General features: G+C 32.1%; 1 protein-coding gene across 3 annotated transcripts; it reads right to left on the reverse strand.

Moving 5' to 3' along the window:
* Positions 1 to 622: 622 nt before the first annotated feature.
* On the reverse strand, positions 623 to 22639 carry LOC126880597 (inositol-pentakisphosphate 2-kinase). Of its 3 annotated transcripts, none has more exons than XM_050644572.1 (7): positions 22260 to 22624; positions 18358 to 18558; positions 18103 to 18308; positions 17177 to 17235; positions 16955 to 17119; positions 12327 to 12770; positions 623 to 10891 (listed from the first exon to the last, which is right to left on the reverse strand). In XM_050644572.1, exons 1-7 carry the CDS (start codon positions 22411 to 22413, stop codon positions 10705 to 10707), a joined length of 1416 nt encoding a protein of 471 aa, XP_050500529.1. In that variant the 5' UTR covers positions 22414 to 22624; the 3' UTR covers positions 623 to 10704. The 3 variants fall into 3 exon arrangements, with proteins under 3 accessions (XP_050500529.1, XP_050500530.1, XP_050500531.1); XM_050644573.1 differs by lacking the exon at positions 22260 to 22624 and adding an exon at positions 20193 to 20816; XM_050644574.1 differs by lacking the exon at positions 623 to 10891 and adding an exon at positions 11694 to 12014 and having other exon boundaries at positions 22260 to 22639.
* Between the last annotated feature and the right edge of the window lie 248 nt (positions 22640 to 22887).

Here is a 22887-nt window from a genome sequence, read left to right on the forward strand (position 1 = left end):
ATAAAATTTGTAAGTAATCATCTGTCAATATGGTTAACTTCTGTCTATGAGTTCGCCAAACGTGTACATATTACTCTGACTTTTCAATCATAGTGTATGAAATTACAGATTAGTATATTTTTACGAATGTACATTTATTTGCAGATAATGTCTGGAAAATGATCTGGATACCTAATGATCTGAATTCATTAAGTTTACTTTCATTTTAAATCACTTAATGCAGCTGACATAAACGACACTTTTTTTAAATTCCTGTTACGATTTACGTCCACTGGCAACTTTAACATGGAGAAATTCATAATACTATATTTGCTTACTCATTATTTTTGTATTATTAATTATATCAAATAATTAATTACGGTAGTAATAGTAACACATTTTTATCACCAATAAATATATATTATCAGAAAAAGAAAAACATCACAAACATTTTTTGACACATTCTTACGTAGCGAAAAATCGTACGGTGGGGTAGTAGTCACATTCGTTTATTTTCAGTATTCTTGGTTTAGACTTTGTTTTGACTATAAATTTTTGATTTGATTCGTATGTTTATCATCGATGACGCATGGGTATTTCATTTTTCCGACTGTATATTCGAATAAAATGACATCACCAAAAATCTGATAATTCTCTTTTAATTTTTTTTAAATACATAAATCGTAAATTACATATATAGTAGAGACACCGAAAAAATGTATTTAACGTGGGTTGCAGCTTTGGCCGCTTCTACAGGCATTTTGTTAAGTAAAAATTGGAATAAAAACTCTTTCTAATAAACAACGTTTATACTAACAACAATATTGGCATAAATGTCATGTACTGACATAAAAATTCTAACCGTTGTCATTTAAATGCAGAATCTACCGCCTACTTTAATTATGATTTTTTCGATGGCTCCTTACACAATTCATAATGTTATAGGGTCACTACTTTTACCAATATATTTACTATTTTCGTATAAAAGTGCGATACAAATACATAATCAGATTTAGAAATATAAAAAATGACATTTACTTTAATATTTTATCACAGATATTTTTGATATAACATTTATTCCATATAAGTATATATTAACATAGACTGAGCATACCGGCCGTGTCAAGATCTCTTGCGCTTGTTCGTTCTGTCTCTTTCTAGCACATTGTATCGAGAAGCGATACTTCTCCACACTTCAAAGACACTGTCAAAGCTTTACTAGTTGTAAGAATGACACAGCTCTACAGACTGCTCAGTTTATGTAAATATATAAGTCTATGATTTATTCGACATGACATAAACCGTCTACCAAAACATCGAACGCATAGATTGATAGACTCGCAAATAAACATCGATTAACATTGAGCTATTAAGCCCCGTCGATGTGACCGTTGTATTGGCTTGAAAGATAAAACAATAAAAAGTGTACAAAAAAGCGATTATCGGGATTTATCGGGCATAGACATAATAAGAATAGACTAGGCATAGTAGGCAAAACAGTGTAACACGGAGCAGTCGGTAGGTGGTCTGTATATCTCTATTTACCGCGTGATCTCACGCATGTGACATGACAAAGATGGCTAGAACACTCAAAATGAATATTCACCAATATGACGTCCTTGATATTGGCGTTATACATCGATGCACAGAGCGGTCCATACCTTACCTTGTCTATTCTTATTATGTCTGTTTATAGGTTTCTCAGGCTTAAGATAGTCTCAGAGAAGTTGATAACTAGAAGTTAATAGCTCTTTAATTGTACTTATAGACAAAATTTGCAAAAAAACGTTAGTGGCACCACGCTGGTTATGAGCCAAATCCTTATTCAGAACAATCCTTCATTCGTCCCTGTAACTGTCTTCTCTATGCTTTAACTGCCAATACATTTTAAATCATCCTCTTGTGATTTCTGACCAATGAACCAGTTACGCTTAGATTTCTGACAAATGACAAAGTGCCTATGCATTTCGATAATAAGAGTTATGTTAATATACTCAACACGTTTTAACCCAAAAGTGCTGGACCCCATAAGACGGCTGCTCTGCAAAGTTTATTTGATGTACATCCATACCATTCTCTCAGGTTGCGCAGCCATGATATTCTACCTCTTCCTATGCTTCTCTTTCCTTGGATCTTTTCCTGCATAGTCAGTTGGAGTAAGTTGTATCTCTCTCCACTTGTAATATGTCCGAGATACTCCAATTTTCTTGTTTTGATTGTATTTCTTCTTCCTCTTCATGTGGTTTATCCGTTCCGAACGTTGGCAATTAATATGGCTATTCTGACTTTGTTTACGGCAGATCTGAATAGTTCGGCAGATGACAATCCGAACCATTGCCGCAATTTTTGGAGCCATGTCAAATATCAAACTTTCATTATTCATATCCGATATTTAACAGTATAATTTTATTACCCCGTATATCATATCAACCAATTTGTTATTATATTCATTCAAACATGTGCGGGTTATTTAAATTGTTTAATTGTTGCAATTCATAAACAATATTTTGGCAATGGACATTAATTTAGCTGACTAAGTAAAAACCTTTGTTCTTTTGTCGTGTGGGCTATGACCCAATTTAAGTGGCCAGCTAGAGATAACATACATTTAGAATCATTCATTAGAATCAACTCAACCAGGCCAGATGTGCCTTTAACTTAATTCCTTCATACATTCAATATGTAGCATCATAGAGTCTTCAACTAATTCGCGTACAAGCCACATATCAGTACTCAACGTTCTCTCGCGGTAACCACCCTGGTGTCAGTCGCTATCAATAAATTTTGTAAGTGCTATTGGTGTTTCTATTACTGAAGATCAACCTCCACTGAGTACGAAGATTAGACATGGTCCTTCGAGCCGGATTTGAACCAGCGACCTATGGATATGTCGGACCACAGACCATGTCTAATCTTCGTACTTAGTGGAGATTAATCTTCAGTAATAGAAACACCAATAGCACTTATAAAATTTATTGATTGCGACTGACACCAGGATAGTTACCGCGAGAGAACGTTGAGTACATACTGATATGTGGCTTGTACGCGAATTAGTTGAAGACTCTATGATGCTAAATATTGAATTTATGAAGGAATGAAGTTAAAGGCACATCTGGCCTGGTTGAGTTGATTCTAATGAATGATTCTAAATGTATGTTATCTCTTGCTGGCAACAGTAATTGTGTCATAGCCCACACGACAAAAAAACAAAGGTTTTTACTTAGTCAGCTAAATTAATGTCCATTGCCAAAATATTGTTTATGAATTGCAACAATTAAACAAATTAAATAACCCGCACATGTTTGAATATAATACGAAATTGGTTATGATATACGGGGTGATAAAAATATACTGTTAAATATCGGATATGTATAATGAATGTTTGATATATGACAAGCCACGAGTGTCTCCTCCTCCCTGGACCCTTTCTGCTGTCTGTTTTCTCTTGGATGATTATCTGTAGTACTCTATATTTATTGTGCCTCATAACGTGACCCAAATATTCCAACTTTCTTTTCTTTGTAGTTATTCCTACCTCTCTCTCTCTCTCTTTACCTATCATGCGTAGTACTTCCTCGTTGATTGTATTTAACATTTCCATTTTTTATTCAACCATCTCAGAACATTCAACAGAAAGTGACGTGTTCAGTACACGATATTTTCAAAAAAGTCACTAATATTAGATCCACAAACCATCATACTCATAGACGTTTCACGTAAATTGTCAAGGTCAAGACAGCAAATTAGTTACCATTTCAATCCAGAGATGTCGCTGTCAGTCAATTCTCGTGTCATATTTAAAATTTGACAATTAATTTAAAATATTATTTTTTTATTTACTATTTACTTCACAATAGTTTAGTTTACACTATGAGTTAGATAATCCCGTGCTGTGTTTGTAAAAAAAAACAATATTTTGCTCCATAGGTTTCCAAATCCTAAAAAGCACCTTCATCGATTTCAGTTTTGGTTGCAGAAAATAAATAATCCTGAACTTAATTGAATGGATCCTGAAAGAGTTTATTCGAATAGACGAGTGTGTCATCAGCATTTCGAGCGAATATATTTTTCGGAAGTTTGTAAAAGATTACACGCAAATGTAATTCCGATTTAAAGTTATTAGGTAAGGTATTTATCTAAAAAATCTTCCTACAAGTTATACTTTCAAAAATGTTCATTCAACTAAATAAACTTGCGTGCATAGAAATCCGCCCAGTTAAAAATTTGGTCATTTTTGATGCCGCCGGTATAAAATGAAAATTAACCTGTTAAGCAACATTATTACAGCGGTATTGTCAAATAATCAGGCTATAACATATTAAAAAAATCAGATATCAATCAGAGATTAATTAAAATTTTTAGATATCCAAAATCTTTCTACTGTTTCTGTGTTCTCCTTCCTTCTACAATATTTATCGTTTCCAGAAAATATTCTTTATTCGTTAAATTTTCAGTAAGGTTCATTTTTAAGGTGTAAATATTATGATTTCCGTTGACAATGACAAAAATGTGAGGTTAAAAATCCTTGAACCAACGTTTTTATGTATTTTTAGTATTTTTTACGTAGATAGTACTTTTAAAATAATTTTAAGTTTCTGTATAATTGTATCGACATTCATTTTCATTTATTTTATTGTAGAATTATTGAATAAAACATTGATTTGCCTTTCTGTTATTTATCTGTACCTTTTAATTCAAAAATCACACAAAATTTATTGTTTGAAACTCCCGCATAACTAAAATTTGTCAATTTAGTTCTCATTCCAATCAAGAGATGGCGTTAATTCGATCCGAAAGAATAACATGGCCGTGAAACGTCTATGAGGATGTATGGTTTGTGATTAGATCTATTTATTTTTATTTAGCTTAAATGCTTCGACAGCTAAGGCCATTGGCATTAGATCTATTTCGTTTTGTATAATTTTACTATTTCTATGAAATATCTAAAACTAAAATAGATTTAAATAAAATACCTTTACGTCTAATAACCTGGCGTTATAAGACTAAGATTCCTGTAATTACCGGTGAGTACCAGTCAAAAACTTTAGAGCGGTCAGTGTATAACAAGATAAACAGCTTGGTGTGTATATAGAACAGAGAAATTAACAAATAAAAGTCTTTGTCGTGACATTATTTGACACAGCTATCTAACAACTACTTTATACAAATTTGGTAATTCATTATCATCAATCAGCACTGATTTGTCCACTGTTGAACATAGGCCTCCTCCAGATATTTTCATCTCGTTCTGTTCTGCGCCCCTGCTATCGAATCGGGGTCACAATTCTTTTGAGGTCCTCTGTCCATCACGTTGGGGGGAAGTACTTTTTTGTTCACCTGTCATCTTTAATTTTCGCAACATGTCAAACCCAATAATTTGCGCCACTTTTCTTAATAAAATTTTTTGATTGAAATGTAAATAAATAATAAAAAGGCAAACAAGGTTGATTTGGCCCGCTTGCCTATACCCGCAACAAGATATTTGATGGAAAACAGTTTAAGAACAATACAGTGGAACCCCGATAACCCGGACCGACTTTCATCAGACAAAACAAACATTTTTTCACTTTGACAAAACTGTATACAACTGTACGTAATTTAGATGTACTGTGCATATATATATTTCATGTTTTTGCAATAATTATAATGGAGTTTATCTGTAAATATACCGTGTTTTATTAATTTTTACCATATTCTCCGGCTAACCCGGATCGGCCGCGGTCCCGATTAATCCGACTTATCGAGGTTCCACTGTATTCTTTTTTAAAAATTCAATTTAATTAATCATATAACAGTCATAACTGCGTCTAAAATTGATAAATCAAATTATATAAGGGAGATTTGTATAAAAATATAAACAATAGTTTATAAATAAAGACTAAAAAGATATTTAACAAAAATTACAAACAGTGGTACTTTACAACATCTAATAAATAGCATAGGATGGTACTAAAATTATTGACCAATTTTTAATACTGTGCCTATATATGTGTAAGGCGTTATATTTAAAATCAGGAAGTATTTTAGTAAACTTCCGGTATAACCGGAAGTAGTGTAGGAGGCCCTGAATATTTTAGAATAATTGAGCATATCCAAAACCCCCATTTCCTAAATTTGCAAATATTGATTATATTAAGTTTTAAGTGCAAATGTTAATTATGTTTAGTTAAGTTTAATGTTCAGTGTTTAAGTCTGTCTTTACTTCATTCAAAATGAACTCTCATATGCAACCCATTCAACATTATGTTAAGTTTCTTTAAAGCGTATAATAGTTGTACTTTCAAATTATCTGGTATCCTAAGATTTCAATCTTTGATAGGAAAACCTTTTTATTGTTTTATTGATATAATCAATGTACAACATAAAATAAAAAAAAGTTGGATCATCTCAATACCAGCCTATTGTGTATATTTTTCTATGTTTTTGGCAAATAGTTATTTACGCATTAAACAGTAATACCCTGTCCTAATATAATATACTAGATGTAGACATTCACCGCATACCGCATATAATTCTTACCCACAGATTTATGTTCCATTACCAATAATTATTTATATGGCTTGTTAGAGCTACACATATATCAAGTAGGTTAGACAAACGCTTATAAATTTCGATACAATAAAAATTTTAAGTATATTTATCAAAGTTTTTAAAAACACATTTTACTACACGAAACTAGAAAAAATGAAAGTAAAATAGTAATTTTTGCAAAAATTTATGATCCCAATAAGCTACGATCTGAATTGCTGTAGTTAAACAACAGATAAAATTAATAGAAAAAATATATTATTATATCGTTGTCACATAGCTAATTTACTTAAAAATTGACCGAAATATAAAATGTTTTAAAAAACTGAGATAAATAGCAGCTGGGAGTACAGATTAAATTTAAAATATTCATTTTCGATATATTCAATACCATTTTAGTTTTTTTTTTACATTTAGATTTTTAACCATTTCGAAACTGTAAATAAGCCTTCCATAAAAATTGCCTAGAAGAGCTCCAAGAAATGAAGTTAACCCTGCATGTCTAGCTACCAAATTTTATTCAAACATTTAGGGTCAATAGTAGTGTAAATTTAAAATCGCGACTGAATTCCACTGTTGCGTTAGCCACCATCTTGAATTTAAAGGAGAACCATTTTTGGTCAATATCTCCGCATTTTCAAGTTTTCAAAAATAATGGCACTTGACTATGACTAAAATTGTTGCAAATGCGATTTCCTATAATTTTCTTTTTTACAATTGTTTTCGTGTTGTCCATATTTTCTGAGTTCGAGTAAGGGGGAAAATAGTGGAAGGAGGCATATTATTGAATTTTATCTCGTTTATGATTAACTTTAATGCATGAATATACATAAACAAAAATATAGAGAATTACATTATTACGCAGGGTGTCCCGAAAAGATTGGTCATAAATTATACCACAGATTCTGGGGTCAAAAATAGGTTGATTGAACCTCATTTACCTATATACAATAGTGCACACAAAAAAAGTTACAGCCCTTTGAAGTTACAAAATGAAAATCAATTTTTTTATATATCGAAAACTCTTAGAGATTTTTCATTGAAAATGGACATGTGGCATTCTTATGGCAGCAGCATCTTAAATAAAAATTAAACAGAAATTTGTAAAAATGTATGGGGGTTTTGTTCCCTTAAACCCCCCCAAACTTTTGTGTATGTTCCAATTTAATTATTAGTGTGGCACCATTAGTTAAACACACTGTTTTTAAAACATTTTTGCCTCTTAGGACTTTTTCGATAAACCAGTGTTTATCGAGATATTTTGAATATTTATCGAATCCACCACATATTTGTATATGGTTAAGTATACGATTATTATACCTGTTAATAATCTGAAAATGTACAGTAAAACCTCGATATAACGGACTAATTGGGGGGGGGCGGGATGTCAGTTAAAGCCGAAAGTCCGCTGTATAAAAATAGGTTTAAAATCAATCAATTTTTTTAAATTACGTAGGTACTGTATTTAGATACAGTATACAAATCTGTAAGTTAAAAAAGGAATAAAGTTTTGTTCGCTACTTTTTTACTTCATCTAAAAACTTTCTGCAAAATACTCATTTGGTTGACAAAATTATTCACTGATTCATGAGTTGAATAAGCGATGTATTTTTTGGCAAAACATACAATTAAAGTTGCCATCTTCTGAATTTAAAATATTTTCAGGACGATTAGCTTTGTCTAAATCAATAAACATTTCAACTCTTTAGGCGGTATTACCAGTTTCTTCGCTTGAAATTTTCTCACTGCAGGTACAAATCCTTTAAAAACCAATTTTTGACAATACCATGCCGTATTAGAGTGATAATATGAAACGGGTAGATGGTGCCTTTTGATGATTATATCTTTGGCAATACTAGGTTTACGAGATTTACCAACAATTATAGTAGTCAATCCATGCGATCCATCAGCGTTAGCACAAAGCAGTGCCGAGATCCTGTCCTCGTTGTTTTTCCTTCTAGAATTCGATTTTTCATATTTTTTGCATTCAATTTTTTTTTTACATTTAATCTGATTTTTTGTCCGTTATATCCGAAGTCCGTTAAATAGAGGTCTGTTCTATCGAGGTTTTACTGCATTTATAATTTACATTTTTAGGTATATTTTGAAAAAGAAGCCACGTCTCGATAAAAGGCGACTTATCAAAAAAAGACTAAGTGGCAAAAAAGTTTTAAAAACACTGTGTTTAACTAATAGTACCACAATAATAGTTTAATTGGAACGTACACAAACATTTGGGGGGTTTAAAGGAACAAAACTCCCATAAAATTTTTATGTAAATATATTAAAAAAGAAGCTGCATCTCGGTAAAAACTCGCTTATCAAAAAAATACTAAGAGGCAAAAAAGTTTTAAAAACGTTGTGTTTAACTAATGGTACCACAATAATGAATTAATTGGAACGTACACAAAAGTTTGGGGAGGGGGGGGTTTAAGGGATCAAAACCCCCATAAAATTTTTATGGGGTGGACAAATCTCACTATAATTTTGTTTTAAGATGATCCTACCATAAGAATGATACATGTCCATTTTCAATAAAAAATCTTTAATAGTTTTCGATATATTGAAAAAAATCGATTTTCATTTTGTAACTTCAAAGGGCTTGTAACTTTTTTTATGAGCACATTTGTACTAAGGTAAGTTAGGTTCAATCGAACTATTTTTGACTCGAGAATGTGTGGTATAATTTATGACCAATCTTTTCGGGACACCCTGTATAATTTTGATCTGTTTAATTTTCTTCCTAAAATCAATGTTTGAGGTCGTACGTATGCGGTAAAGGTCGCATTGTATATGCGTCATATTGTCCACAGCTGATCTAAATAGTGTCGTTGTGCTCACTCCATACCACTGACGGAGGTTCCTAAGCCAGGATGTTTTTCTGCGTCCGGGGCCGCGCTTTCCCTCTATCTTTCCTTGGATAATTACATGTAGCATTTCATATTTCGGATTTCTCATCACGTGGGCAAAGTACTCTAGTTTTCTTCTTTTTATGATATTCAGTACTTCTCTTTATTTGTTTAGCCGCTGCAGAACCGCTTGATTTCACATTTTAAAAGCCTCAATCTCGTCCTCATCATCTTGCACATTGTTTCCGTGAGGGTCCATGCTTCCATTCCATAGAACAAGATGCTGAACACATAGCAACGTAATAAGCGTATTTTTAGCTTCTGTTGGTTAGTATCTACTCTTTGTATTTTCCTAAATGATGTTCTCGTTTGCTCTATTCTGAATTTGATTTCCTGTGACAAGTCCCATTTTTCATTCGCCCAGCAGACTAAATACCTGTATGCTTGTACTCTCTGCACCATGCCTCCATTTATTTTAACATCTGCCAAGTTATTTTCTATATTTTTGTTTTTGCTGATAACCATCCATTGAGTTTTCTTTATGATTATTTTCAGACCCATTTGTTGGCTATGGCCCGTCACTGAATGTAGGAGTCCTTGCAAATCATCCCTGTCCGTTGCTAGCAGAAATGTATCATCAGCGTATCTCAGATTGTTGATGACTATTCCATTGGTAATTATACCCTCTGTTCTGTCTTCTGCTGCTTCTCTAAAGATCTATTCTGCATACAAATTAAACAGAAGCGGGGAGAGCACGCAACCTTGTCTAACTCCTTTCAGAATAGGAATTTCTTCAGATGTCTGGTTGTTAATTCTGATGTCAGCTGTTTTATTCCAGTACAAATTTGCTATTATCCGAATGTCTCGTCCATCCAAGCCTATCTCTTTTAGTATACCCATTAAGCTATTCTCACAGTTGCATTCATCGTTCAGTCAACGTCATGTCGGCGTTGAGTTAGAATTTTATGGGCGTGGCTTGTGCCGTCAGAGTGGGACGAGCTTACAACGCTATTGGGATTACAAATTACATTCATCGTTCAGTCAACGTCATGTCGTAGTCGATTCAGGACTTTATGGGCGTGGCTTGTGACGTCAGAGTGGGAGGAGCTTACAATGCTGTTGGGATTACAAATTTTCACAGGTTCAATTACCGCAATTTCTGCTTAATTTCATTATCTAATGTCAAAAATAAAATATTTAATCTGCATTTCCAATACAATAATCAATTCAATAAAATTTAGTAAAGCTTTCGTAGAACTATCACATTTTTTTGGATAAAAACATTAATTTTATATCAAAATAAAAAGATAATTAAAACCGTAATCATAATAAATTGTTTTACCGGCAATCATTTCATAGAATCCGCCACTTTTCTTTTAGAGTTAGCAATCGTATAAGCTTTGAATATATCTTTGTTTCTTTGACAGTGTTTTCGTACCGAAGTTAGTCGTTTTGGATATAAGTCAAAGACGCCGATGTTCACCAGAAAGTGGCCATAGTCCGTTTTGATGATATTTTTTATTTCCAGATCGTCACTGCAAAAAACAAGTATTTAATTTCATCTAACGTGGTAAAATACGATAATAGTATATTATTCAACGAGCATGTAATGATGGCTATTACTCACGATGATGAACACGAGCCGCAGGCGAGTGTTGTAATTCACATATACTGCGTCACCCAGAAAAATATGACTTACTTCACCTACCTGGTCATGCAAGGTAAAATAATGGGAAAAAGAAGTGTGAATGGGTCTCCGTACGACTTCTTGGCTTAAAAACCTACGCCAATGGTTTGGGAAAACTAGTACTGAACTATTTCGTGCGGCTGTAAATAAGACAATGATTGATAATAATGCTGGGCAACATGAGAGCCAACAATCAACAAGCGGTCTCGGCACCTTAAGAAGAAGTATATTAATATGAGTGGAAAATATTTTAAAAAAATATATCGGATCGAAGAAAGGGAATGGCTTATAAACGGTAACATTGAGCTGCCTCACGTGAGAGTAGAACTCAACGGAACCAGACTAAGATGAATAGGCCACATACAAGATCGCCCTTAAAGAGGCTACACTGAAGAAGTTCAAGAGACGACAAGCATTAAATAGAAAAAACTGCTTTTGCTGAATCAATGTTTTATCCATAGACATAATAAGAATAGACAAGGTAAGGGTGTAATGCCAATATCAAGGACGTCATTGAGTCAATATTCACTTTGACTACTGTTCAGGAATCATCATTTCTTTATTTTATATTGAATATCATTTTAATATTTAATTTATTTCGGGTAGAATAAGTTTTAGATAATTTAATAAATATATTTAGTGGCTTTCCTCTGCCCTCTTTAAAAAATTATGCAGAATAACCTTGTGTGTCTTTAATTTAAATAAATGCTCAATATCAATTTTTACTCATCCACAAGCACAAAAACGCTTTGCGCATCATATACAAACGGACATGCTCCGTTGAGTACCTTAAGGACAGAAGGTACGACTTCGCTTCAAGCCTTCAACGGTGAAAGAATTCCCGTATTCCGAACTTTTCGTGATTTGACGGTACCGTCGCACGTGCATCGTGAATTCCATGGAAGGAGTCCATTAAAAGGAGCAGTGATGAATTGAGTAGTCACCCTTGGGTCTGCATAGTTTACCAAATCCTAAAGAACACCAATTTTAAGGTAAGCGATTTGCGCATAGCTTGTGGAACCATATTATTTAAAATCAATCTTTTTTCAAGTTAGTTTTCATATTTCCTGCAGTTTTCATACAACTACTTTGAGTAGTCTAGCCATCTTTGTCTGTCTTGCGCGGGATCGTGCGGAAAGGAGAGGTAGATAGACCGCCTACTGACTGCTCCGCGTTACACTATTTTGCCTACCATGCCTAGTGTATTCTTATTATGTCTATGGCTTTAACAGACAACTGGGAACTGGATAGCAGTATATGAAATAGCAACTGATTTACATTACCTGATATTTTCTTGAATCTTCTTCATTGTGATCATTAACGAACAGTCCTTGGCAACCGCCGAGATTAGATAAGGTATAAAAGCTAGATCTGCCTCCTCATTTCGTTTATCTACATTAGCCAACATCATAATCATACATTTTAAACATACACAATCGTTTTCATTATCTATTTTATTTAATAACATATCCACGTAAGCCCAGTCTTCTATATTATCTTTGCTATTTAGTAATTTATCATAATACATGCTTCCTTCAATGTCCAACATTTGAATTGAGAGGATTTTTTCTAGGATGCAGTTCTTTGGTAAGATGTGAGCATTGGAATCTTGAATGATCTTATTCCATTCACAGAACAGTTTCTCCTCGCAGTTTTCACTAAAGTTTACGTTCATGAAATTGGTCAGTAGGCATTTTTTAACTAGTTTGCAAAATTCATCTATTAATCTAAAAAACATCAAATTTATGTAAACTTAGCGCAAAAGTTATGTACACACCACCAAAAATTATGCTCATTTTAATAGTCTCTTTTCTTGTAAACGGATTAACAGATTCCCTTTTTTGTTATTATTTTGGATTTTCTTTTTGTATTTACACTGTTAGGGGAGTACAATTAGAACGAAAACATGCATTGTTTCGGAAAAATTCAAACAAGCTTATATTTTTCTAAAACTTTTTTTGTTAGTTTATATACATGTTAAAGTAAAAAGTTCTACTCGCAGATTTGGCCGCTAATTGTTAATTAATTGTTTAAACAATAACAATTGTTTTGTATAAATAATTTTAAAAATATCGATAAATTCATTATTTTACTTTGATCAAATATGTTTCTATTTTGTTTTTGATTATGCTGAATCCGAATATGGCATTGCAATTTGAAAATTCTTATACAGAAACTCTTATACAGTATGTCTGCGTAGCTAGGAACCACATGGAAAACTTTTTTATTATCAATTTTACGAAAAAAAGTTCTTCTTAAAATGCTCTACCTGGTCTAGAATCTAAGATACAATCATCAGATATCAATTTTTTTAGTTGTATACGAGGTATGTAAATAATATGAATTTTTCTTAAGAGTTAAGTGCCTTTATTATTCACAATAGTTTAATTAGAAGGATGTAATTGAACACTGAAACATATGTTTTAATTCCAAACAACTTTTCTTAATAACAATTTTCGATATTGTGAATTATAAAGGTACAGCTGGTTCCGAAAAAACTGATACGACTCTTAAAGCGTATTTTGTAGAAAATTGAGCAGTCTATTTCGAAGGATAAATACTTCTTATTATTTACATGCTGTCACTGTCACTGCCAAATCTTAAAATTTGTCAGATAGCTTATTCTGTTCAACCCCTTCAACCTCAAAAAATGGCTGTTTGTTTGTTTATTTTATTATTTGTCTGTCATAATAAATATAATGTCAGACCAGTCATACACTGCTCAAAATAATCAAATCTTACTAAGAGTCGTAAACTAAATTCGCTCTACCGAGATTCACTTTGACACATTCGGAATAGGAAACATACAACACAAAAATTCCTACCTCACACTATGAACTGCTAAAATCAACTTAATCTTTCATTAAAAAAAGAAGAATTATTAGAAATAGTGGGAGTGTCTACTAATCTCATAAAATTTTGTGGAGTTTATTTCTACAAAATATTTTTATTTTGTACAATAAATAATTTGCTCATTTGTTATCAATACATTATAATGGTGTAAATAAATAATTATTGATTGTCGTAAGGATTATGTTATTTTTATGTCTGTTTACTATTAATAATATTGGCTATGAGCAGGTGCGTTAGTTGTGTAGTAATTTCCAGTCACTTATGACAACTGAACTTTCAAAAAAAGAAATTACTAACGTCAGTGTCAAAGTGAATCTCGATAGAGCGAATTTAGTATATCAGTTTTTTTAGGAACCAGCTGTACTTTTCTCTTGAGTGAAATTCACATTTTTTGACATACCTCGTACAAAATTAATAAAAGTTGCATCTTAGATTATATACGATGCAGAGTATTTTATAAACAATAACTTTTTTTCGTAAGACTGATAATAAAACAGTTATCAATAGGTTCCAAGTTACGCAGACATACTGTATAAGAGCTAAAAAAAATTTTTTTGTTGAACATTTATTATTGTTGAAGCTTATTATTAAATGTATTTTAGGTATGTTTTGATTACTTTGTATAAACATTTTTAGCTGGTAATTTTCGGTTTTTGTATTACATTTTTGTTATCTTTCTTAATTTTCTTAAAAAGCAATAGTTGTATTTCATTTCTAAAGTAAAATAATTTAGTGCATTTTAAAGACTACATCCTAATCTTAAAAAAAAACAGCTACAAAACTGTAATAGATCTGTTCAAACTTGAGTAATACCGTCTTAAAGTGGTGTTAATTCTGTAAAACTATGAAATTTTCAAAAATTACATTTTTTGAGACGTCTCGTCGTATCATTTGAATTAAATTTTTTTTTTTTAATAAAACATCGTTTAGTAAGATGTTTGAAAGGTAAGTTGTGCAAAATTTAGAGTTTTATAAGAAAAATTGTATTAGTTACACATTTTAAAATCATTTTTAAACAAAATTCATGTAAGTCTCACTTTCAGCCCACACCGTACTTATGCCCATACATTTTATTTCTTTTTATTATAACCATAAGATAGCTTAATTATTCTTCTTTCATGTCCAATTTGTAAAATTTCATTTTTTGATTAATTAGTTAAAGAATTACATTAAAATAACTTCATTAAATATCTTCAAAAGCAGGGAGTAACGACGAAATACATTCCAGGATTGGCCAAGCAAGATCAGCCACCAGACAGCTACACGGACTATTGTGGAGTAATAAAATAACAAAAGAAAATAAAAGAAGAATGTATAAAACAATAATAGAAAGTATTGGGTTGTACGGCGCTGAACTCTGGGAAATCAACCAAAGAAACAAGTCAAAAATCAAGGCGATGGAAATGGACTATTGGAGACGATGTTGCCGACTCACTAGACTTGATAGGGTGAGAAACGAAGATATTAGGAGACAAATGGAAATCGATCTAGATATAATAGACACAATCGAAGCCAAAAGACTTAACTGGTATGGACACCTTCAGAGAATGCCTGAAAATAGATGGCCGAAAAAAATAGAAAAATGGACTCCACCCACAAGAAGAAAACCAGGTAGACCAAGACGATCCTGGAGAGAAGATGTCGAAGATGCAATGACCGCCAGAGACTTAAAAACTGAAGATTGCTTCGACAGAAATCGCTGGAAATTAGGATGCGAGAAGCGGCGACAGCTGTAGAAGACTCGCTTAAAAAAAAATTAAAATAACTTAACCGTGCACTTCGCCGTACGCTAGTTTACAGTGCGCCAATGTTTGTGAGAAGGGTGACTTTAGCTTTATAAATAAAAAATTATAGAAGATACAGATTTAATTTTAGAAAATTCTTTATATAAGGTTTTTTTTTGTAAAATTTTCTGAATTTTGCAATGGTCAAGTCAGTTTTTTTCTAAAATTTATATTTTCGGAGTTATTTAAAAAAAAAACATCTAATTTCGCAGTTCATTTGTTTAATAAAAAATGAAGCACCCACTTCTCGAGTAGAACTTTTTGATATGTTGTTTATTAAACTTCTTAATGAAATTACAAAAAGTTCTATCTTGTTTGATTTTTTCCGAAGTGAAAATCTATATGCACTCCCCTATGTTGGGTAAAGGTTTACTCAAACTTCTCTTTTGGGCATCCGTATGGAGTTATTTTGTTGTGATTCGGTACTAGCAGGCTTGGTTTGTTTCACTTCGTTCAGAGATAACCATATTATACACTCTCTGAAGGTCTCTAATGAGGGTGATGCTAGTACGGGGTAGACCAAAGCTGAGGTGGATGGACGGGGTAACACAAGATGCCGAGAAGATCGGAGTCGGCAACTGGAAAGTGCAAGCAAGGAACAGAACAGAATGGCGTAGAAAGCTTGAGAAGGTCGATGCCCTCTAAGAACTGTAGGACCAAGATGATGATGATGATGACATGTAATATTAGTTTACGTTATGTTGCTTTCTGGTTTTAAACTTGTGTTAACTGATGTTATTTTTCTTGTTAATTTAGTAATGTTTCAGTTAAAACACATGTTAAAAGTTTAAGTAAACTTTTGTCCAACAGTGTAAACACCAAAGAAAAAATCTAAAACAATAAAAAAAAATAGTTAAATCCGTTAATATGTTCACTACGACACACCAGTTTCAAAGAGCAACAAGTCTGAATTTTACAGAGTTGGAGTTATGTATTGGAAAGTGCTTCAATAACCAATATTTACGAATTGCAAAGGGTAACAACTCTATAATAACGTTCTGTGAATATGTCACACATGTATTTTGTCATAAAACGGTACCTAATTATTTTACTCTTCCAAACTGTAACAATTCGAGTTGTTACCCTGTTTTCTCATAACTAATGATTTTTACTTGTTTCACTTTGGAACTGATGTATCAACTAGAAAATCAACTATCATAATAAGCATAACCTGTGGTGGTTCATAACTTTTGCGGTTAAGTGTACATTTAATACCAAAGGAATTCTTAATTTGTTTCTTAAAAGTTAGCTGCATTTCTATTGAGTTGTCTTACCTCTCTGGTTTATCATCCATATTATCAAAAATACTCCTAACTACATTTGAAAAATCTGCCTTTACTCTGTCTCCATAAACTAATACTCCGTTTTTAAAAACCCTAAAATTATTTTGAGGTACTTGTATTAATGAATTTATGGCACGCATCATCCTAGTATCATTCCTTAAAAAAAAGTCAGTCAGTATAAAAATGTATTATAAAATTGCTTAAGAATCTTACCCTGAAAAGAGATCTTCTGGACAATATTTGCTAAGTACCTTGATCTTTCTTTGTTGCAACTAAAACAAAAAATATACTATGTATGTATTGAGAAATATTATATCAGAAAACTAAAACAATACCTAATAATCACTAAAGAACCAATCAGGTGTAAAATAGAAATTAATGGCCTCAGTATGGAACAATTAATGGAAATAAAATACCTTTGAATTGCATTGTCCAGCTATGGAGACTTGGAAAAAGAAGTTAGAAACCAAGTACAAAAAAAGAGTGAGAAATGGCCCACATGCAGAAGAAAAAAGAGTAGGGCTTTGAATTGCTTTCTCAACCAGCTTATTCTCCTGATTTGGCCCCCTCCGATTATGTGTTCCCAAATCTGAACAAACCGCTCAAAAATAAAAAAAAATCACCTTGACCAAAGATATACAAATTGATAAAATAAACAAGTATTTTGCATGGATTCTATAAAATCGTATTATTTGGACAGCATAAAGAAGTTTTTATGCTAGAACTAGAATCGCTAGAATAGTTGTATTGAGCTAAAAGGATATCAAATACCTACAATAAAAGATTTTTCTAGTGAAACATGTTTTTCGTTTCAAAGGACATTACTTAGATTAGACCATCTAGTAGATACCTTATTATTTCAACTTTATGTAAGAATTTATAAAAAATAATATGACCACTCTCACAAACTTTGAATACCTACAGTAAAACATAAGTCAGAATTGTAATAGAACATATTGTAATGTCGATAAGCACATACATCTATTACATAGACTTGCAGGTGATATACAATAACTGATAATCACTTAACACATTTACGGACACGACTGCATGTGCAGACACTTAGAAAGGGACATTACTGTGTGAAGATGTGTCCGTGAGTGTGTTAAAAAGTTTTTTTTAAATCAAATCTATATTACCTTTAAGTACTGATGCATGCAATATACGCAAGCAGGATAGTGTTTTTCGCTTAAAGACCTCCAGCCCTGTTTAGGCTTCAGTTCAATTGCAAATGTATCATCAGCTATATTAAATGGTAAGTACTCATATTCATCTTCAGGAATAAAAGCAAAATCGTCAAATATACTCGCCCTTCCATACTGTAAAGTTTTATGTTTCCTAAAATCTATATTGTACATTAATTGCTATTCAAGCTGACAAAACGCGCATTATACCTGGTCTATGTTTAACTAGTTTCTCTTCTAAAATTTGTACTTGCTTTCTGGAGACAATAACTTGACAAGCTTCTGATGTATACTTAATTCCGAATAGAGGTCTCATTATGGTAGAATAAAATTTTAAATCTCTTAGTTCATCCATTATGTCTCCTCCTGTGTACCAAATCAAAAAGTCGTTTATCCATTTTATTAACCAACCTAAAAATAAAAAACAAACTAAAAAATAATAAAAAAACCTAAGAATAAAAGAAGATCCCCTACCAGAACATAACTCAACTCACCAATTTGGGTTTTTGTGAGAACTACTCTACAACACAACAAATTCATAGGATAGTTAATTAAATAGCAAACAACATCGATGAAAATATGGCAATGCTCTGGACCACTCTTTAAATTAAAAAATACTTAATCAAGTACAGTCAAAATCGTTTACAACGACACCGGCTATAACATACAATCGGATATAACAAACAAAATAGTAGGTCCCATAAAATGACATATCAAAAAAAGCATTTATATTGTGTATAATGAACAAATCGGTTAAAGCGAACAAGTCGGTTAGAGCAAACATATTTCTTGGAACACTAGCAATTGAAATATTGGTGAGAGCGTACATATCTGTACCTCTGAGAGATACAACATCCATTTTTTCCAATTATGACCTTTTTACACACTATATAATAAACAAATATAACAAATGCATAATTTAAATGACAATAGATACAATGCCCTAATGTAATATTGTTTCCACATCTCAACAAATAACTGTATTGTCCTTTTCATGAGCATTTTTCAGTGCGTAACAAATGATAGGAAAAAGGGTAAGTCCGTGATAATACACATTTATGACATTTATTCTAACATGACATTTTAGTTAAATCTGACAGTTGTCACATTTTATTTTCAATTTGGAATAAAAACAAATCAAATGTGTTTCTTGCATTTATAAAATGGTATTTTCTTTGATTTGTATAGTCTTATAAATTATACAGATTATATTTGTAATATTATTATCTAATTAAAAATTTTTTTTTTTTATTATGGCGTCATCTATCGACAACTAGAATAATCACCGAACTAGAATAATTACCAAAGTAATCACTGACGTGTCTTTTTTCTGTCACATACAATTTAATGCGTTAGAAAGAAATCGAAAAACTGTGACGCACTGAAAGATGATCATGAGAAAAAGAATAGCAATAACACTTTTTGTTGAAAAAAGTTTAAAATTGCATTCCTGTAAAGTTATCGAAATTGGCACTGTATTGTATGTCTCCGAGGTTCGATATTAATCCGAGCAGGGTCCACTTGTAAGTCCTTTAGACACTAGATTTTCTAGGCGGGTCCATTATCACAAGATTTTGTTTATATTATTACACCATTTGGCCCAAGAGGCCCAATGGTAGTTTATGGTAATTTACATTATTTGGTCTTTTTAAAAATAAATAGTGTATGTATGCCCACATTTTTAGAATACAACGATTTTAAGAACCCGTTATATTATGAGTTATGTTTATTGACTACCTGTACTCATTCCAAACATATTACTATATTATGTATGTACCTATGTATATACATATTTAGATTTACATTAACAATAAACACATATGTTAAATGTTATGTGTAATATGTTATATGTGTATAAGTTACACATTTTTGCATCATAAACTTACAACGAACTGACTGTTGATACCAGTGTAATATCGTTTATAGCAACCTGTTCGTTATAACAGCTAGAAGTGCTTACAAAGCACACTGACTACAATGTACAAAAACCACCAGTCCCCTGAAGTTCGTTATAAACGGTTTTGACTGTAACTACTACCTCATACTCAGTTCATATATATCCAATAGAGGCTTCTCCATTACACATGACAGTGCTGTTGTTCTGAAGCTATTTCCTTGTGGCATTTTTATAATTAAGTATTTTCGATGAGAAACTTAAAACAATATTAAATAAATTCAACATTTTAACAACATTCAAAACAACAAACACATTCTATCTAAAACTAAACCTAACAATCAACAAGAAAGAACAAAGAATTGCATTTATAAAATACCTTGTGAATGCAAACAATTTTATTTAGGTGAAACATCAAGACCATTAGACGTTAGAATAAGTGAACATCAATCTTATATTAAAAATAGAGAATTTGATAGATCTCAAATATGTCAACATGCATGGGATAATGAACATAGAGTTCAGTGGAGATATTCAAGTATAGTCCTAAAAGAAACAGATAGTAAAAAGAGAAAAATCAAAGAAGCGGCTCTAATTATGCTGAATGAAAACAACTGTGTCGCAAATTCCTCGGTAGAATGCAGTAGGATGTGGTTACCCATACTAAAAGAAAAAGTCAATAGAAAGAAAATACCACAGTAAGTCATTAACATATTGAGTTAGTACATATTTTATATTTTAGTATTATTTATATAATATCTATGTGTTATTAATATTATTTATAATTTAAAATAGCACATATACATTAAAGTCAGAATTTGGTATTAGTTTTGAGAGTAAACTAAATGTAAGCCCAAATACTTATGATGTCGGGATATTATCACAAGGTTTTTTTCTGGTTTTCCCTCGTGATTTACTATGGAATCTCTAGCACGAGAATTTTACTGCCATCGTTGCATTTGGTTGTCTTTTTAAAGACAGATCACATGCTATGATTTTTTGTGGCGCATATTCTTGAGTTAGGGTTGATTTCATGTAATCGAATGAACTATCTTTTAGTAAAGTAAGCAAGTAAGAGTTTAAGCAACTCATCAATATTGGCAATAAAGTCTTCTACTTTAAAATGTATAATACATGCCTGAATTGCTGATATAAATGAGTTAGATTAAATAAATTATTAGAAGAATCTAAGCAACAACATTTTTATTTAGTATTATTTTGTATTTTGACAACGACACCCGACTTGGGTGTTGAAACGTTAATAAATTAATTTTTTTGGTAAAATTGTGGCTTATTTCCCATCGAAAATACTTAATTATGACAGTGCTGAATCCACCATTTATACTATGGAATCGGGGGTTTCACAAGGCAGAGTTTTGGATCCTGATCCTCACAGCGGATTTACCAGAAACACACAATACTACAATTGCATCCTTTGCAGAGGACTTAACTTTATTATCAACTAGTGAGAATCCAGTAGATGCCTCTTCTCATCTCCAAACCCACCTAAACCTAGTCACAGAACAGAATAGAGAATTAAATTCAATGAAAAAAGTCAGTACACGTAACATTTACCACCAGCCAGAAAATCTGTCCTCCATTCACACTTAACAATACACACATCCCACTCAGCACAGAAGTGAAATACCTTGAATTGCATATCAACCAAAGGCTAACATAGAATAAACACATCCAAATGAAAGGCAAGCATTTGGATCTCAAGTTCAGACAAATGTACTGGCTCCTTGGTAGGACATCCAAATTGTCATTGAATAACAAATTACTCATGTACAAATTGAAACCAATGATTTCACTTATAAGTCCTTAGACAATTACTGGCGCACCCTGGTATGTCAGTAATCTCACTTTTATTATTATTATAATAATATCCCTTCTACCATACAATGTGTAGGTTATCTCACGATTCACAATGATCTGAATATTCCCTTTGTAAGAGACGAAATAGAGCTGGCAAAGACCAACCATAAAGTCAAACAAGAAACCACAACAACAAACTAACTGAACATCTTTCCAGCAAAGAAGCGAGAAGACTCCAGCGAACATGGCCATAAGATTTATTACAAAAATGAAATAAACCTATACGGCGAAGCATCATTGGATGCTCCTCCTTCTATGCTTACAAATTCATTCACATTTACTTAAAACTCTCATGTAGAAGTTGTAAATAAAAGTTCAAAAGGAAAAAAAAATAACCAACCTATTAGCGATCTTGGCCTGTCCATTTTTCGTATACGTAGTATTTTTCCTAAATTCGGTAAAGATAAAACTATGTTGCAGTTTCCTTCGCCCCTGTAAGAGCAATTTGAAGGTATTTCAAAGGGGGTGAATGTTTGATCTTCATCAGTAGTCATTTTTACTTTAGCTTGTCAGTTACGATCTAATTACCTATATTTACTACTATAAGAACTGACACTTGAATAATAATCTAGTGCAGTCACTTTCCCTTTGAATTACATAATGCACATTGCACATTTAATTAAAAGTCTAACTATTTGGGCTTTGGATGGGAGTATTCTAGATTCTATTTTGACATTTTGATTAAAAGTCAAGCAAGCTGTCAAGCATTCTGTCAAGACATTTAAAATTTCGATTATTTTCGATTTAAGTATTATCTGAATCGATTTTATTTAATGGGGTAGGGCTTTTTTCCGTTTTTTAATAAGGCTTTTCATTTTCATTGAAAGTCATATTGTCACACTTAACTTATCACAAGTGTAAACTACTAAAACGTCAGCTTGTTTAAACTTCCTCATAGCTGATTCGCTAATAATTGTGGCTGAGGTCTTGCACACACACACACACACCATATGTGGTACTTTTTGATC

Source organism: Diabrotica virgifera, chromosome 2 (genome assembly GCF_917563875.1).
Source record: "Diabrotica virgifera virgifera chromosome 2, PGI_DIABVI_V3a".
NCBI lineage: Eukaryota > Metazoa > Arthropoda > Insecta > Coleoptera > Chrysomelidae > Diabrotica > Diabrotica virgifera.

Excerpts from the sequence above, each read along its gene's own strand:
- LOC126880597 (XM_050644572.1), bottom strand. The coding sequence starts at position 22,413 with ATGACTACTGATGAAGATCAAACATTCACCCCCTTTGAAATACCTTCA. Across the intron at positions 17,120-17,176 it reads CCAGAAGATCTCTTTTCAGG|GAATGATACTAGGATGATGC; the intron begins GTAAGATTCTTA and ends CTTTTTTTTAAG. Across the intron at positions 12,771-16,954 it reads ATGGATGATAAACCAGAGAG|ATTAATAGATGAATTTTGCA; the intron begins GTAAGACAACTC and ends GATGTTTTTTAG.